Below are 17,432 nucleotides of genomic sequence, written 5' to 3'. Positions count from 1 at the left end.
GGAGGCAATTTTGAATTCTCTGTCAAGGACGAAGGCACTCTCCGCCTCGGCCCTAGAGGTGACTACGGTTCGATTCGAATCGAACCGTGCACTATTGAATCGGAACCGAAATCGAACCGTCCATACGGTTTCGGTTAAGGTTAAGGTTCCAGATGATAAGGAATCAGAACTGACTCCAATTAAAAAAAAAATTAAAATTATAGTGTTTTTTAAAAAAAATTTTAAAAATAAATCCAGTTGGAATTGCGGATTCTGAACCGAGATCCAAATCGGAACCTTACTATAAGGTTCCGATTCCAATTTGTCCATTTACGGAACCGAAAACGGCGATTCGGTTTGAAATCGAACCAGAACCGAAACCGATGTCACCCCTATTCGCCTAGTCCCCTATATATATATATATATATATATATATATATATATATATATATATTGAATACTATTTTAAGTTGAAGATAAATATATATGCATTATTTATTTAAATATTTTTTTAATGTTTAATTTTTAATTCTTTTTTATAACTTATAAATTGGTTGGAGATTCTCCGTCCCGGAATAATCATCGATAGAGTATTTTTTTCTAACAGAGATAGGGAATATGGAAGAAAGTTGGGCGGGGATGTGGGGTATGTCCCTCGCTCTCATCCTATCCGGTTGACATCTCTATTCTCAGTCCAATTGAATATGAGAATATGTAAATCATGTTAATTCACCCCACATAGATGCTAATTTTTTTTTGGAATAAGGTTCAAATTGGCCACTGAACGTAACCTGAAAATGCAATTAGGTCATTTAACGAAATAAAAGTGCAGTTAGGTCACTGAAGACTCCACAAAAGTGCAATTTGGCCATTGAATACTCCAAATGTATGCAATTTCACAAAATAGCAGGTTACCATCAATTTTAGCAGGTTACCTACTTACGTGGCATCTAAGTTGGTATTTTTTAAGAATTTTTAAATAAAAGTTAATAATTATTTTTATAAAGAATGGCGAGGTAGCTGACGTTTTTTTTTTAAAAATTTTATTATTAAAAATGTCAACTCAGCTGCCATGTAAGTAGGTAGCTTGCTAAAATTGATAGTAACCTGCTATGGGGTGAAATTGCATACATTTGGAGTATTGAGAGACCTAATTACATTTTTTTCGTTCAGTAATCTAATTGCATTTTCATGTTACGTTCAGTGATCAATTTAAACATTATTCTATTTTTTTATTGCGCATATGATACGCACTAGTGAGATTTGATTTCAAATCATTGTTCTCAGAGTTGTCTTTTTATATGGGGCATGACAATATTTTCATTGTCAGAATTGAAATATAATAACAATGGTGGTTGCAGTGTCCCGTTACGTTTCCTTGTCGTTATAAGATTTCGTTTCTGTGATGAAAATAAAAATATCTCCATCTCCGATCTGAAACATAACGGAATCTATAATGGATACCACCGCCGTCGTTCCACCACCTCACGTACTCGTCTTCCCGCTACCGGCACAGGGCCATGTCAACTCCATGCTCAAGCTTTCAGAGCTTCTATGTCTCTCCGACATCCACGTCACCTTCCTCGTCACCGTCCCCACTCACGGCAGCCTTCTTGCGCACACCGACGTCGGGTCCAGATTCGGCGAGAAATTCCGGCTGGAAACTCTCCCCGACGGGATCCATCAGGATGATCTCCACACTCTTGACGGCTTCATGGAGAATCTCAACACCTTAGAGTCCGTGGGGAGGCCGTTTCTTAAAGAATATCTCGGAGGAGGTCACCGGAGATGCCCGTTCTGGCCGCCGGTGAGTTGCGTGATAACAGATGGAGCATTGGTGAGCTTAGCGGTTGATGTGGCAGAGGAATTCAAGTTGCCCACCATTGTTTTCCAAACAATCAGCGTTGCTGCCTTCTGGTGTTATGTCTGCACCCCAGATCTCATCCAATCCGGCGAGCTTCCCATCAAAGGTAATAAATATGAAGTTTATTATCAATTTTTAGTCAAGATGAAATTCTCTAGTTAATTATCGCATTAATTCTTTTTATAACTTTGAACATAACTCTAAATTTAATACGGAGTAAGAACTAATGATGTTAATTAGTCTTTAATTGAAACTAAAATTGTGCTGGTAGTATAAGTTGTATTAAGTGTTTGCTCATTGTGTTTTTTTTTGTGTTGTTCTTTTTCATAAATAAAAAATTAAGACAATGAGATGTTAATGCAATTGAATCCTAGAGACACTAACCCATTACTCAAATTGTGCATGTATTTTAAAATTCATTGAGAGGGATGAGAAAGTCATAGGGTGCGGATAGAATTGTCAAAGCAAAGACATGAAAACATCTGTTTCTTGATCATCTTGTTTAAGGTTATGATGGAATTATATATACAGGAAACGAAATGGATTTGGCAACGAAGGTAAAGGGCATGGAAAGTTTTCTCAGGCTAGGTGACCTGCCAAGCTTTTGCCAATTGCAGAATTTGGAAACCCCCATTTTCAGAACTTTGGTGAAGGAGAAACTGCAAACAACTCGAGCAAGAGGAGTAATCTTCAACACATTTGAAGAACCCATACTCTCCCAGGTAAGAACAATGTGTCCAAATGCATACGCAATCGGACCGGTTCATGCGCATTTGAAGGCCAGACTGGACGCAAATCCGCCTTCTTCAAACAGTTTACGGGATGAAGATAGAAGCTGCCTGAGCTGGCTGGAAAACCAGCCGGAAAAATCAGTGATTTATGTAAGTTTTGGGAGCTTAGCAGTGGTGACCAGAGAGCAGTTACTGGAGATTTGGCATGGGTTAGTGAACAGCGGGCAGAGGTTCTTGTGGGTTCACCGACAGGACCTCGTGGCCGGAGAAAATGGCGGAGATTGGGTTCCGACAGAGCTTGAGGAGGGTTTGAAAGCAAGAGGGTACATGGTGAGATGGGCGCCGCAAGAGGCGGTGTTGGAGCATCCTTCTGTCGGGGGATTCTTTACTCATTCTGGGTGGAATTCAACTCTGGAAAGTATAGTCGCCGGCGTGCCGATGATATGCCGGCCGTGCTTAGGCGATCAGAACACGAACAGCCGGATGGTGGAGGCGGTGTGGAAGATTGGAATGGACATGAAAGGTAGGTGCGACAGAGTCACGGTGGAGAAGATGGTTAGAGATGTTATGGAGAAGAGAAAAGATGAGTTCTTACAGAGAGCAGAAGAGGTGGCTAAATTGGCCGGAAAAGCTGTCGGTGAAGGTGGATCGTCGTGTTCTAATCTCCGACGTCTAGTTGACGACATCCGGTCAAGGGCGCTTTCTCCAATGAGGACATAATTTTGTAATTTTAACATAATTTGATCATTTGTCTATTTGACCGTTTGTTGACTGCACTTTTTTAGAATATGTATGTAATTTTATGGTCCATCGTTGGTTTTTTAAGATTCCGATTGAATTTTTAGACCGCACTCTTACATTTGAATTCACTGCTGGCGTCGCACCCCATGCTGGAGAGATTATAGCTTTTGATAGATAGATCGCCGAAGTCCCTGGAGTGTCTCTTCGAGAAAGCCGTGACTCCAAGCGATGTAGGCAAGCTGAACCGGCTCGGGATCCCCAAGTAGCAAGCGGAGAAGCACTTCCCCCCTCCGAAACGGCGTTGTCACCTCCAAGAGCGTTCTCTAAGCTGAACCGGCTCGTGATCCCCAAGCAGCAAGCGGAGAAGTACTTCCCCCTCCGAAACGACGATGTCACCTTCAAGAGCGTTCTCTTGAGCTTTGCACGTGAAACTACATATATATCCTCAAAAATCGCGGTCAATAAACGGTCAAATAGATGGAGGACCAAATCGTGTCAAAATTGCAAAGTTAAAGACTTAATTGGTTAAAATTGAAAGTCGATGACCAATTTATGAATTTAGCTATAGTCGATGGACCATTTTGGATATTTACTCTAAATTATTCCTATTATCCAATCTTACAATTCATTGCAAAATGGTGGACTAGGATTTAAATCTAGGTGACCTTATTTGAAAAAGTCTATGAAATATCATTGAACTACAAATATTTTGGCTGGCAAAAAAATTTTTATATATTAAATAATAATTTTTTATCCCCTTGCTAATTCACTGCTTACCAATATTAGTAAAGATCCCAAACTCACCTCTACCACGGCATCTCATGATTTATACATAATACATTTTTTGAACATATTAATAAAATATTAAATATTCTCTATTTCTAAGATAATTATTTTTAAAAAAATGATATAGAAATGGAGAGTGCATTGGGTTTTTTTTTTTACCAACAGTCTACTAGCAACATCACTGGAACACCAAAAAATCACTATAACCAAAAATGTCTCTCACTCCACTTGGGAAATCCACCAAAATTAGGGTTTTATTTTATTTTTGTCCACAAAAACAAACTCTGTCATCATAAGATTTTAAGAGTCTCACAACTCTGCTTGAGTGCTCAACATGACAGGAAAAGAATAAATTATAATAATTCAACGATCAAAAAAATAAGAAAATAAGTGTCTAATGTCCGGAATAAAAGACTAAATTGTGTATACTCTCATAGTGAAATGCCTAAATATTTCATTATGTCTCGTTTTATTGTTTTGATTCAGTTAAAGAAGTTTGTTTAAAGTTAATTTAAGGGAAAATGACACTTTTTCTCCCTGAATTATATACTTATAGTACTTTTTTCCCCTGAGTTATTTATGTAAGCATATTAGCCCCCTCAATTATTCTAAAAGTGGCGATTATTCCACATGATATATTAAATTGACATTCCTACCCTTAAAGTAAGTATTTTATTTATTTTTCTTCTCCAACAAATTATTGTTTATATGTTGGGATGACCACAGTTCGGTTCGAACTGAACCGGACACTATAGCAATCGAATTGAAAATTTTCGATTATGATTCAGATCCAGAACCCAATATTTAGATTTCAGTTTATTAAAATTATGAATCAAAAAAATTGGTTTCTGAACCGTGAACCAGCGGTTCTGGCTCCGAATCGCGATTTTGAATCTTCTTTATTTTAACATTTTATTTTTATTTTTAAAATAGTCCAAATTCAACAATAAATGTATTTTATTTTATTTTTAGTTCGGAACATGAACCGGCCGTTTCGGTTCGCGATTTTAATAAACTCTAAATATCAAGTTTCGATTCTAAATTGTAATTGGAATATTTCAATTTAGTTGTTATAGTGTCTGTTCGGTTTGAACCGAATCGTGGTCATAATTTGTTGGAGAAGAAAAATAAATAAAATATTTATTTTAAGGGTACATATGTCCATTTAACATTTCGGGGGGGGGGGGGGGGGGGGGGGGGAAATAGCCACTTGAATAATTGAAGAAAAAAAATACTATAAGTATATAACACATGGGAAAAAGTGCCATTTTCCCATAATTTAAATACAAAATTAAATGTTTAATTTTAGTAACGACCACATCATATTAAAGAGTTTCAAAATAACATCTCATCTCAATAAGTAACCAACTCTACGAGTATAACTCAGAACATAATTTCATTATAGCATCAACGGAAATTACAATAAACCCCATCCGGCGACGGTGGGAAATGGAGAACCGTTTCGAAATCAGAACCGATTCAAAAAGAAAACCCAACACTGACGTCATCGTGGGAAAAAGTGCCATTTTCCCATAATTTAAATACAAAATTAAATGTTTAATTTTAGTAACGACCACATCATATTAAAGAGTTTCAAAATAACATCTCATCTCAATAAGTAACCAACTCTACGAGTATAACTCAGAACATAATTTCATTATAGCATCAACGGAAATTACAATAAACCCCATCCGGCGACGGTGGGAAATGGAGAACCGTTTCGAAATCAGAACCGATTCAAAAAGAAAACCCAGCACTGACGTCATCGTGGGACCCAATGTCCATTCAATCCCCATCTCCTTCGCCCGGAAGCTACCACCACTACCCTTTATTCCCCTTTACCTCCTTTTCGGATATTTTCTCACTTTTTCCCTTTCTTTTTTTCAAAAAAAAAAAAAAATACAATTTATTTACTAATATATCAACTAACTCACATAAACTCTGCATGTTGTTGGCCCCACCTGTGCAACTTCCCCCCTGTTTTCCTTCCAATTGTTCTGAAAAAATAACTTTAATTACGAAAGAAACAACTCCAATATTCTTTCGAAATTTGTTGGTTTTAGGATTTTTTTATCCATAGAGATGGAATATAATCGTAGTTGGTAGATTCACCTTTCAAATAAACTATGGAACTTGTAAGAAAAATAGGTTTCTGGACAATTCGACTTGACTTCCCTTACATTCTTAAAAGGACCCTTTTATAATGTGTCATCCTTGCTAATTTTAAATGTGTGCATTAAAGTGCCATAATGTTACCTTATTAAACTCAGGGATTGTTGGGTTGTCGTTACCAGGCCTCCCAACAGCCTGTTTGACCGAGCCTTGAAGAGGCTCTTAAATGCCAACGGCTATCTTGCTGACCCGACTCCTTACTTATGTCGACTCCCCATTCACGTCGGCCCCTAGATTCGTTTATAGCTATCTCTGGACTTTCTTTTCTCCTTATTGGAGCCGATCTTTCGTAAGCCCAATCTTCATCCCTTCCTATCTTCTTTCTTCCTCGAGTCCTGGGCCTTTTGAGTCCGTCCCCCGTCACAATTAAAGAATGAATGATTATTTTGGTCACTCAAGTAGTGATAAATTAAATTTTTTATTATCAATTTTGACTAATTAAATTCTTAATTATTAATTTTATAATTGATTTAATCCTCCAATAAACTGATCAAAAAATAATTAGAAAGAACCAAACCCATTAAGAAAATAAAATAATTGAAGACTTATTTCGTCAAAATTGATAATTAATAATTAATTTGATAATTACAGCATAATCGAGAGACAAAAAAATTATTAATTCACAATTAAAAATGTAAAAGAAATATTAAACTACACATTTATTTAAATTTTATATATTATATATTCCGAAACAACAAGAAATTATGCAGAAATCTAAATGCAGACAACTAAACATTGCTAGCTTTTCCTTATTACAATAGTGATAATAGTATGAGTTTTACAATGAGGGGAGGACTGCATAATCTTCTTCTTCTTCTTCTTCTTCAACAGCCTTCTTCTCCAATGCAGTCCCAGCCATGGCAAAAACAACCCCACAAACCCATTTTAAGAACACTTATTTTACAGCAACAAAAACCACCCATTTTTCCAGTTTTCTGCTATCATCATCTTCCTCCTTCAAGACACACATATATGTAATATAATATATATTTATATATACTTGAAACAAAAACCCTGTTGAGAAAATTTTGGTTTATTCATTTTCTCCTGCTGCCTTCCTGCATCAATAATTTCCTAGAAAACTTACTGAAACCAAACACCTGCTACTTCTTATACTTCCTTCTATCATGAACTACTTCTCTACCCCACCATTTCTAACAGCAAAAGCTCCTTCAAGATTGAAGGAGATTTTCAGAGGTTAGTAAGTCCATTCGGGAGGAAGACGAAGCTCGGGGCTGATGGAAACATCGGGGGTCATGTTCCTCATCCGTTGCGCTAGCAATGCACCATTTCTCCTTGCAATCAACAAATCTGCAGCACCCAAACATTCTGAAACCTTAATCCTGTGTCTCAAATGGTGGAACAGAGAGCAGAGATTCCATGGAAGAATAGTAAATAGTAAACTGTTTAAGAGTTATACCAAGAGGATTCATCTGAGGTTGAGCTAAACCATTGAAGCCTTCAAAGGAGTTAAGGCTCCGGTTCACACCACTAACAGCTTTCGTTGAATGCAGAGCAGCAGAACCAGAACGCCCTGTTTTACAATAAACACAAGCGTTAAGGGTATTGATAAATCCAGAAACAGAGCACCAATCATTAATTTCCCAGAAAACAGTGTTTGTTCTTAAGAAATCAGACACAATCATGGGACGGTAACGTGAAAAGGAAGATAAGATATTCCATATTGACATTGATTAAACATCATTCTGCTGTCTAGCCAATTGCAGAAGGGCGGTGGAGATAACCTAATTGAGTTAAAAGAAAGCGTAAAAACAGCAAGAAAAAAAGATGGGCGGAAAATTTCCGCCATTTTTAGCCATAATTCTTCCACTAATTCTTCCGAGATATGGAACAAAAACTCAGTGAGTTAAATGAACTAATACAAGATGAATATGGACAAAATAGAAACAATAAAAACAAATATTAGGTTAAAATGGAGGACAACTTGAACACGATAAACTGAAAAACAGAAAATACCTGTCGTTTTGCGTGAATCGGAGGGAGGTTTTGTAGTATTACCGCCATATCTCCGGGGAATGAACACGCCAGTGCCAGAACACTCGCGTTTCATCCCGCCGCCGCCAGATCCGCCGGGAAACACACCTCTGGTGCCCGGACCACCGTGGCGGTTTTGTTGCAATAACTGCAGAGAATGCAATGCAGCTGACTGAGCCGAACCTCCCAGCACTGTTCTCCCACGGCAGCCATTTTCCGCAAACCCCGACCCGACCCGGGTCTGATACAGCTGTCGTGCTCCGAGCCAACCGGGGCTCACTTTCTGGCCCCACATTTCAGAGCTCTGGTGCGGCATCATTTGGCTTCCTCTAGCTTGATGGAACTGAAATGGAAAATTTGGGAGACAATCAGACATAGGAAAAGGACTGGAGGAATATAACAATGGAAGAAATGGCTTACGGGGCTAATGCGAACGCCGGAAACAGTATTGTTAACGAGCTTCGCCGGAGGTAGATCCGGAAGGCAGCGGTTTTTGGCGGTGGATCCATCGCCGGCGGTCATTTTCAGCCTGTTAACGTGACCGACATCTTGGAAGAACAGATCCCATGCGTCGTTTTCAGCTCCCAGAGGGGTAGTAGGGGGAGACGAAACCAGAGAAGGCCCATTCGGGCTACCATTGCTGGACCCGGAGCTCCGACCGGTGCAGCTTCCCACATGCGCCAGCGTGGACTGCGGCGATCGTGACAGCACAAAACCCTTCTGCGTTTCCAACACACAAAAAAAAAAAAAAAAAAATACTCAGAACAAAACAGACACTTCCATTCTCAATAAATTGAAGACAAAAAGCACAAATAAAACCTAAAACAATAAAATAGCAGACAAACCACCTCCAAATGATGGAGACTACGCGCGGACTTGTCAGCTTCCTCGATGAACGTCCGGCAAAATCGACGAGTTAACCCGGTGAGTAAGTCCTCCTCGTCGCTCTCGTTCTCGCCGGAGTCCACCGGGGAGGGGCACAAATCACGGGAGAACTCAGACGGGAACAACAGATTCGAGCGGGACACAGACTTGGCAGCGGAGCTCTCGAAGTAATAAGGATCCATCAGCATATCATCGCCGGTGAGAAACTCCGGCGGCAGCCAAAACTCCGTCTGTTTTCCGGCCATCGCAGATTAAATTTGAAATATAGAAACAGAGGATGTATGTATGTACGTCTGGGGAAGAGGTTGCAGGTTGAAGAAGAAATCAGAAATGTATGCGTTATTAAATAAAGATAAAGAAAATCTACGGAATTTAATTTTAAAAATTTATTTTAAAAACTTTTTGAAGGTGGGCCCCAAAGTGATGAGAGAGAAAATCGGTGTGGCGCCGTGCGGTGGGGATAGGAAGTGGGGAAGTGGGAGGGAAGAATGTTGAGTTGGACAAAGATAGCTTTTAATGACTTTCCTTACACCTTAAATTTCAAATATTATATCATACTCTAATGTCATTTCAAGGGTAATATTGTAACTTTACAACATACTAGAGCTGTAAAAACGGGTTCTATTAATTGTTATCGATGATTAAAAGGGTTCTGAGTTTATGTTAATGTAGAGGGAGATAGAGAATAACACGGGAAAAGTTGCGTGAGTTTTTGTTTGAGTGTAAACGAGATCGGAAGGTTAGATAGTTCTGATCTGTATAATGAGTAAATGATGGGTAATATATGCGCTGTAAGATGCCCAATAATAAATGAATGATCAAGTGTATGTATATTGGACAAAAGTGATACAGGTCAGATGGCGTTTTACATGTGAAATTACGTGTTGCTTTTTGTTGATTGTTGTGGTCGGTGTATTACATGTGCACGGTACGTTGCATTTCAAAGTAACGTGCATCTTTGTCAACTAATGAATGGATGTCTAGCCGGATTAGGTTAATATTGTAAGTTTACAACATACTAAAGCTGTCAAAACGAATCCTATCGGTAATATCTGAGTTGGAGATGCCCAATAATAAATGAATGATCAAGTGTATATATATATATTGGACAAAAGTGATACAGGTCACGATGGCGTTTTACATGTGAAATTACGTGTTGCTTTCTGTTGATTGCCGTGGTCGGTGTATTACATGTGCATGTTACGTTGCATTTCAATGTAACGTGCATCTTTGTCAACCGATGAATGGATGTCTAGCCGGCTTAGGTTAATATTGTAAGTTTACAACATACTAAAGTTGTCAAAACGAGTCATACTTGTTGTTATTAATAGTTAAAATTGATCAGGAGTAGGGTTCAGAGTTTATGTTAATATAGAGGGAGATGAGTATAACTAGGGAGAAATTATGTGAGTTTTTGTTTGAGTGTAAATGAGATCGGAAGGTTGAATACCTCTGATATGTATAATGAGTAAATGATGGATAATAGATGAGTTGTGAGATGTCCAGTAATAAATGGATGTCACGATGACGTTTTACATATGAAATTATATGTTGCTTTTTTGTTGATTGACATGGTCGGTACATTATATGTGCAAATTACGTTGCATTTCAACGTGACGTGCATCTTTGTCAATCAATGACTGGATATCTAGCTTGCTTAGGTTAGCAATTGCCAATCGACCAATTATAAGTCAAGGCCAACAAGATCTTTGTCGACTTCTTTACATTTGTGATTCGAATTGAGTTCTCAATCAACCAATTTTGGGTTTGAAATGTTAAACATATCATTCATGGTATTGAACGTGTTTCTTTACACAATAATATCTCATAAAATGCAATAATTGCTCCATTTTTGTTCTCTGCTAATGTAACGTAATTTAATTAATTTTAAAACATCAATCACATTTTATATTCATGTTCTTTCGTTTTCAATAAAATTCAAATATATATTAAAGCGTGAAATGATAAAACTGGTCATAGTCTATGTGAATCTCATCATGGGTGACAAATATAACAATGAAAAGAGACTCATCTGAACTATGATATGCAATTCAGTTCGATGGAGATATTGTCAATAGATAGAAGAATGGAAATAGATACTCAGGTGATGTGCAAGATTATTAAACCATTGTCCGTCTTGGGTACGTTTAACCAAATCATTAAAGAAGTTTTAAATTCCTTCAAATAATTCAGCTTCAAATTTTTGAAAACAGTCTGCGAATCAAGTTTTCTTTAGCATTGCTACAGAAGTTGTTTTTATGTCTGACTGTAATGAATGTTTAACAATTCCATAGATATTTATCGTAAACGTTTCAGCATATGATTAATGAATTAGCGTCTTTATTTTTTTTAAAAAAAAATTATCTCTAGCAACTATATTTATCATTTCCCGTTTCGATGCAATATGTTATAAATTCAGCCAAATAATCCTTTATATAATAAAGCTATATGGTTTGGGAAATAATTAATGTTACAATTAATGTCACAACATCCTTTATTATAAAAAAAAAACATTTAAAAAATAAAATAGCTATATATTATATAATCATATAAAAAATATACTTTTGAAAAATAAAATAGTTATATATTATATAATCATATAAAAAAATATGTTCAATTAGAGTTTAAATTTACAAATACAAAATTTGAAATTTGCTTTCCAAATGTAATTATCTTAGTTATTATTCGTATTGTGAAAATTATAATATAGATGGAATACAATTAAGAATAAATCAATGTAATTATGTAAATTCTCTCTATAAGTTTATTTGAATATGCACATAATTAGAGACTATATTAACCATACAAAATTATAATTATAATTTTAATTATAATTATAATTATAATTATAATTTTGTATTCTATAAAAATAATAAATACTTGACCAATGAATGGAAGCTCAAAAATATTATTATATTAAATAATTTAAAATATTTTAGTTTTTTTATTTTTTATTTATATTTATAATAGCATAATTTTTTTCCGTGCATTGCGCGGGTGAATTACTAGTATAAATAAAAGTATTATTGTTTTTTGCTATTTTGGTTTATATATATTTGTTCACTATGAAAAACTGATAAACAAAAAACAAAAGCAAATGTTTAAATATAATTATGTGAAAGATTATTATATTTTTTTGAGAATATGTGAAAGATTATTTATAAATCCATAAAGAATTTATGAAGCATCCACTGCAAATACATTGAAAACAATATTAAATGACCATGATATTTTGTCTGCTAAATAATATAATATATTTTTGAATGTAAATAATACTCCGTATTTGATAAGGAAGTAAGGAACCATGTCATGTGAAAATTAAATATTAAATTGACTTTATTTTTGTCTTATTTTCCGTTGTTTTATCTCGAGTTTCAATCGAACTTCTATGTGAAGTTCTGTCAATATTCATTTCATTTACAATGTTAGAAATGATTTTTGTCAACCGTATTCTTATAAGTTATAGGCATGTTTGGTAAAATAGTTACTCCCTCTGTCCCATTTTGCCTGTCCTGTTTACTATTCATTGGTCAATTCAACTCTTTCTTCATTGCTTATTTTTTTTAGTAATTTTTAATTATTTTTAAATTTGATTTTTTATGTTTAATAGTACCTTTAATGTAGTTTCTAAATATATAAATTTTATATACTAAAAATAAATTTAATATTATAAAAAATTGAAGTAAAAATAACTTCAGTCAAGCCTCGTTAACCGAACCAGACAAACAAAATGGGACGGAGGTAGTAGTTTATAAATTAATTTGACTTATTTGATCAGTATTAGTTATTTGTCTTGGTTTAAAAATAATAATAAGTGTTTGGGTAATTGGTTTTTTATACTCTAAAATGTTAAAATTTAAAAAGCTACTCAAAATAACTTTGTCAATTAGCTTTTTGATAAAAGAAATTATACCAAACAACTATGAGCTAACAGTCAATTTACCAAACACCGTTCTACAAGCTAATGTGATCAACTAGTTATACCCCATAATTAACTCAATCAGCTAACAGCTATCAACTATTTACCAAACAGGGTCATAATCAACTAAATACATTGCATAATTATCTCTTTCTCTCCCCCTCTCTGGTTCGCATGAGCTTAGCTTAATGGTTTAGTATACAATATTTAAGAAAAAAAAGCAAAGATTTGAACTTCAATAGTGACAATATGAAGATTATTCTTAAAGTGGACGGATATATTATGCGCATCAACATTTGACCCGTAATTTATATCATTTTAAATATTTTATCCGCAGAGATACATATAGACCTTTGAATTAGGGATTTAACTTTTTAAAAGAAGAAGATATGAAAGGGGAATCCAAGAAGCACAAAACTAACATCTGACACTGTCGATCATGCCCGTACAATTGTCGCACCACTGCAAAACATATTGTTAATGTTTTTAAGATATGGCTTTTTTCTTTTGTGCATAATAACTATAGAGATCCAATTCCATACCATATTATAATAATACCAAATTTTTTAATAGTAAGAGATATGTACATTTAGTCATTTAATAAATTGAATATATTTATTACTATTTTTAGTATTTGACATTATGCTTGCATTATAAAATTTTGCAATAAATGTTATGCAAATTTAAAATTATAATAATGATCTTTTACGAGTCAATAAGTGTTGTTAGATTTTTGAAAAGTTATAATTGTTTCAAAATTTTAACATAATATACTTCAAGAATCTTGAATTTATAATATGAAACATTCAAATAATGGATAATTTTGCCTCCGAGACATAACTCAATTTTTTAACTAATCAAAATAAAAATTCATAAGATTTGAGATGTTAGTCGTCCCTTAGTACATGATTTGGACACGTAAATTAATTAAGACATGTTGTGGATTACCCTCTCCACTGGTCTCTTGGGCAGGAACTGGGAGTTATCAAACTTATAAAAAATGACCAATTTTGTTTCACTTCTTTATAACATTTTTTATAAAGTCACATGTGAAATGGGAATGTGACCAAAATTTGAAGGCAACAGTAACTTTTTTGGAGTGAAATATGTTACTTTCGGAAAATTATTTGTGTCATTTATATATATATATATATGTGTGTGTGGGGGGGGTTTAAGTTCTAGTGCAGGTGAATGCTTCCCGTGCGGTTGATTAATGTGCGTGAGTTTTGTACTTAACGTGCGTGACTCTTGTGCTTAAAGTGTGTGAGTTGTGTGCTTAATGTGCGTGATTGTGTACTTAATGTGAGTTGTCGAAACTTTAAAGTGTATGAGTTTTGTGCTTAATGTGCGTGAATTTTGTGCTTAATGTGCGTGAATTTTGTGCTTAAAGTGCGTGCGTTTTGTACTTAATGTGCGCGAGTGGTACTTAATGTGAGTTGTTGTTAAAACTTAAGGTGCGTGTGTTTCTGTGCTTAAGGTGCGTGAGTTTTGTACTTAACGTAGGTGAGTTTGTCTTCTAAATGTATTTTGTTTGTGTGTTTAATGTGTATCTGTTGTGCACTTAAAGTGCGCCAGTGTAATGCTTAATGTGAGTCCACCGCACAACCGCACGAAAAGCACCACTCACCCCGATCCCTTCCCTATATATATATATATATATATATTATAACTATACCATGCAAAAATCTACGAATATTGTTCTATATTTATTTAAATTGTTCATTGAGATGAAACACATCTTTCAATTTTAAAACTCAAAGCTTCAACGGAGCATACAACACCGATCTCCGATCGCCACGGCCATCCAATACCAGTCATGCTACTCCATCTCAGGCACCGGTCACCGTCGGAAACCTCATCGGAAAGAAAGGTTCTCCGGTCAAAGAAAGGGATCACGGATGGTGTAGTGAACAGCTGGATAGGGTTGCCAGATACGGGTGGGTGGTGGTGATGATTCTCCAGTCCGTGCAGTGCAACAAATGGGAAAGTGGGAACATGGGGCAGAGGCCCAGAACGAATTTGAGAGGACATTTGTCCTTGTTGTGCAATTTTCATCGCCACGTGGCATGTGACCCAGACCAGCTAGCATATACGTGAGTATATGTTTAGTTTTATAGAATTTTATATAGTACTTTATTTAAAAGTGGGAACACACCCAACTGCATGTTTTGTTATCCCTCTTTGGGTTCTTAATTTCAGTTTAAATTCACAGCCACACCTATTGCTATTGGGGTGCAATCACCAAATTCAAGAAATTGGATGGTGCCTAATTTTGCCTTATCATTATTATCTCAAAATGTTGAATTTCAACTCTAAAAATCCACACACCAACCTAACAGAGAATTTGAGGAATATAAATCACGATAAGTCAATAGCTCAACAAATAAGATCAAATGATGAGCGTTCAAGAGATCTTAAGTATGTCTAACGGTAGAAACCCTAAGTACACCCAAAAAAAGCTAGACAAATTAGTTGCGACCGCCATGTCTTTTTACACTAGTTATTATATCACATTATGAAAGAAAACTCACATAATATAACTATAACTTTATTAAAACTTTTACGTAGAGCAATCATACCAATGATTTTTTCTTTATTTTTGTCGGCTTAAAAATTTTGAGATGGTCTTTTACTGATGTGGAAGATGGTTTCTAAGATTGTTTTTCCTCTTGCAAAACAATATTTTTGTCAGCATTTTTTTTTAATGAGTAGGCCCACTTGGCAAGCACTGCCAGGCCCAGCGGGTGTGTGTTTCCCACGCGCCCGCTGGAGCGCTTTAGAGTGGTGAAATGCCTTTTCATTGTTGTTTTTTTTTTAAAAAAAAAATTATCATATTCTTTTTCTTTTGAGTTTTTTTCCTATTTATTTACTTGTTTTCTCTTTTAAGTGACACATAAAAAATAAAAATAAAAAAAATCAAGAGTAGTGTGGATACTCTTAAATCAAGAAAGCTCAAACAATTCCATTAAGCCCATATTATTCATGGATTCAATCCCATCACATGTTATTTTTAAAAGAAATTTATGTCTAAATTTTTATGATTTTGATTTTATGTTTTTAAAATATAATATAAAACAATAATTAATCCCATCCTAAATGCTGTGAGAGACATAAATGCATGGCCGTATGGGAGGTACTTTTATGTTTTAAACGAACGACTTGTTCATTATTATCATATTATGGCAACACTAGACATAAATGTATGGGCTTCACTACCGTACCCTTGTTTAGTCATCGTCGAAAAATGTCTGACAGAAACTATATATGGTGACAAAGTAATAAATAATGCTTTAAAAAAAAAAAGGAGGTTTATAATGAGTGAATATAATAATTTTGTATTAAAAAATTACGAGTTTGACTTTTGTCCATACTCATATCAATTGGACTTGTTAGATCATTCATAAATAATGATTCTCAATTTTTCATCAACGACCAATATTTTAGATAAAGTAATTTATAACTAATCAATTTAAACTATAAATATTAATATACAATTTCTAAAAATAATTAAATTTATGACTTTGTAATTATTAAATTAACTATTTAAATAACTTAACTAGGGTTGCTTATAAAAGTAAAAATTATAATCACTAAAAGGCGTGTTTTAGTAACACAAGGTTACTAAATTGTCATGTTTTCTTACAAATGGCGGTGCAAATATCTGTCATGCAGTACACCCATATATTTGCATCGCTAAATAAGTTATGTTCTTGTCGCTTAAGAAAAGCATTTACCATAAAGTAAATGGTTTTTTTTTTCCTCAAATTTAGGATTCGTGTGAAAATTCTAAAAATAATTTCTGTAAATAATTTTTTGAATTTTTTTGTGTTTGAATATTCATGAAAAATAAAATCAAAGAAAAATATATAATATAGTCAATGGGAAAAAATAGATTCAATTTATCAAAAAATATTTTCCTAATTTTTTGGTTAGAAGACAATTTTCAAGATATTTTACTTTTCTATATTTATATTATATTTTATCACTTTTTAATCTAATTTCTGAATTATTATTACCATCAACACCCCACAACAACCACCACCATACCACCAATTATTATTATTATTTTAACAAATAATATATTCATTTTTAGAAAAATGAACCACGCATAAAAAAAAATACAAATTCTTAACTTTTAGACAAAAAAAAATAATAATAATAAAATCTGACATTCAACCAAACATTAGGAAAACATTTACTTTTCAAAAAATGAATCATCATTTTCAGAAAATAGATTTTACCTTATTTGATTGATAAAATTTTTATCTCTTTTAGTATTATACTTTGTATATCTTTTCAGAGAGAAGTTAAAACATAAATTCATATATTACCCTTACGCCCTTACATATCTCCATTATGC

At 34.5% G+C, this 17,432-nt stretch overlaps 2 protein-coding genes across 3 annotated transcripts; one reads left to right on the top strand and one right to left on the bottom strand.

Annotated features, from left to right (window-relative positions):
* The first annotated feature begins 1,316 nt into the window (after nucleotides 1-1,316).
* LOC109186609 (7-deoxyloganetic acid glucosyltransferase-like) lies at nucleotides 1,317-3,399 on the top strand. The gene is made up of 2 exons (XM_019336667.1): nucleotides 1,317-1,949; nucleotides 2,375-3,399. The coding sequence occupies exons 1-2, from the start codon at nucleotides 1,436-1,438 to the stop codon at nucleotides 3,292-3,294; spliced, it is 1,434 nt and encodes a 477-aa protein (XP_019192212.1). The 5' UTR covers nucleotides 1,317-1,435; the 3' UTR covers nucleotides 3,295-3,399.
* Nucleotides 3,400-6,919: 3,520 nt separating this feature from the next.
* LOC109186611 lies at nucleotides 6,920-9,572 on the bottom strand. Of its 2 annotated transcripts, none has more exons than XM_019336668.1 (5): nucleotides 9,117-9,572; nucleotides 8,689-8,994; nucleotides 8,251-8,611; nucleotides 7,694-7,807; nucleotides 6,920-7,584 (listed from the first exon to the last, which is right to left on the bottom strand). In XM_019336668.1, exons 1-5 carry the CDS (start codon nucleotides 9,396-9,398, stop codon nucleotides 7,472-7,474), a joined length of 1,176 nt encoding a protein of 391 aa, XP_019192213.1. In that variant the 5' UTR covers nucleotides 9,399-9,572; the 3' UTR covers nucleotides 6,920-7,471. The 2 variants fall into 2 exon arrangements, with proteins under 2 accessions (XP_019192213.1, XP_019192214.1); XM_019336669.1 differs by having other exon boundaries at nucleotides 6,926-7,584; nucleotides 8,689-8,988; nucleotides 9,117-9,557.
* Nucleotides 9,573-17,432: the final 7,860 nt, after the last annotated feature.

This window comes from Ipomoea nil, unplaced genomic scaffold (assembly GCF_001879475.1).
Source record: "Ipomoea nil cultivar Tokyo-kokei standard unplaced genomic scaffold, Asagao_1.1 scaffold1407, whole genome shotgun sequence".
Lineage (NCBI taxonomy): Eukaryota > Viridiplantae > Streptophyta > Magnoliopsida > Solanales > Convolvulaceae > Ipomoea > Ipomoea nil.
This window is presented reverse-complemented; position numbering and strand designations above follow the sequence as displayed.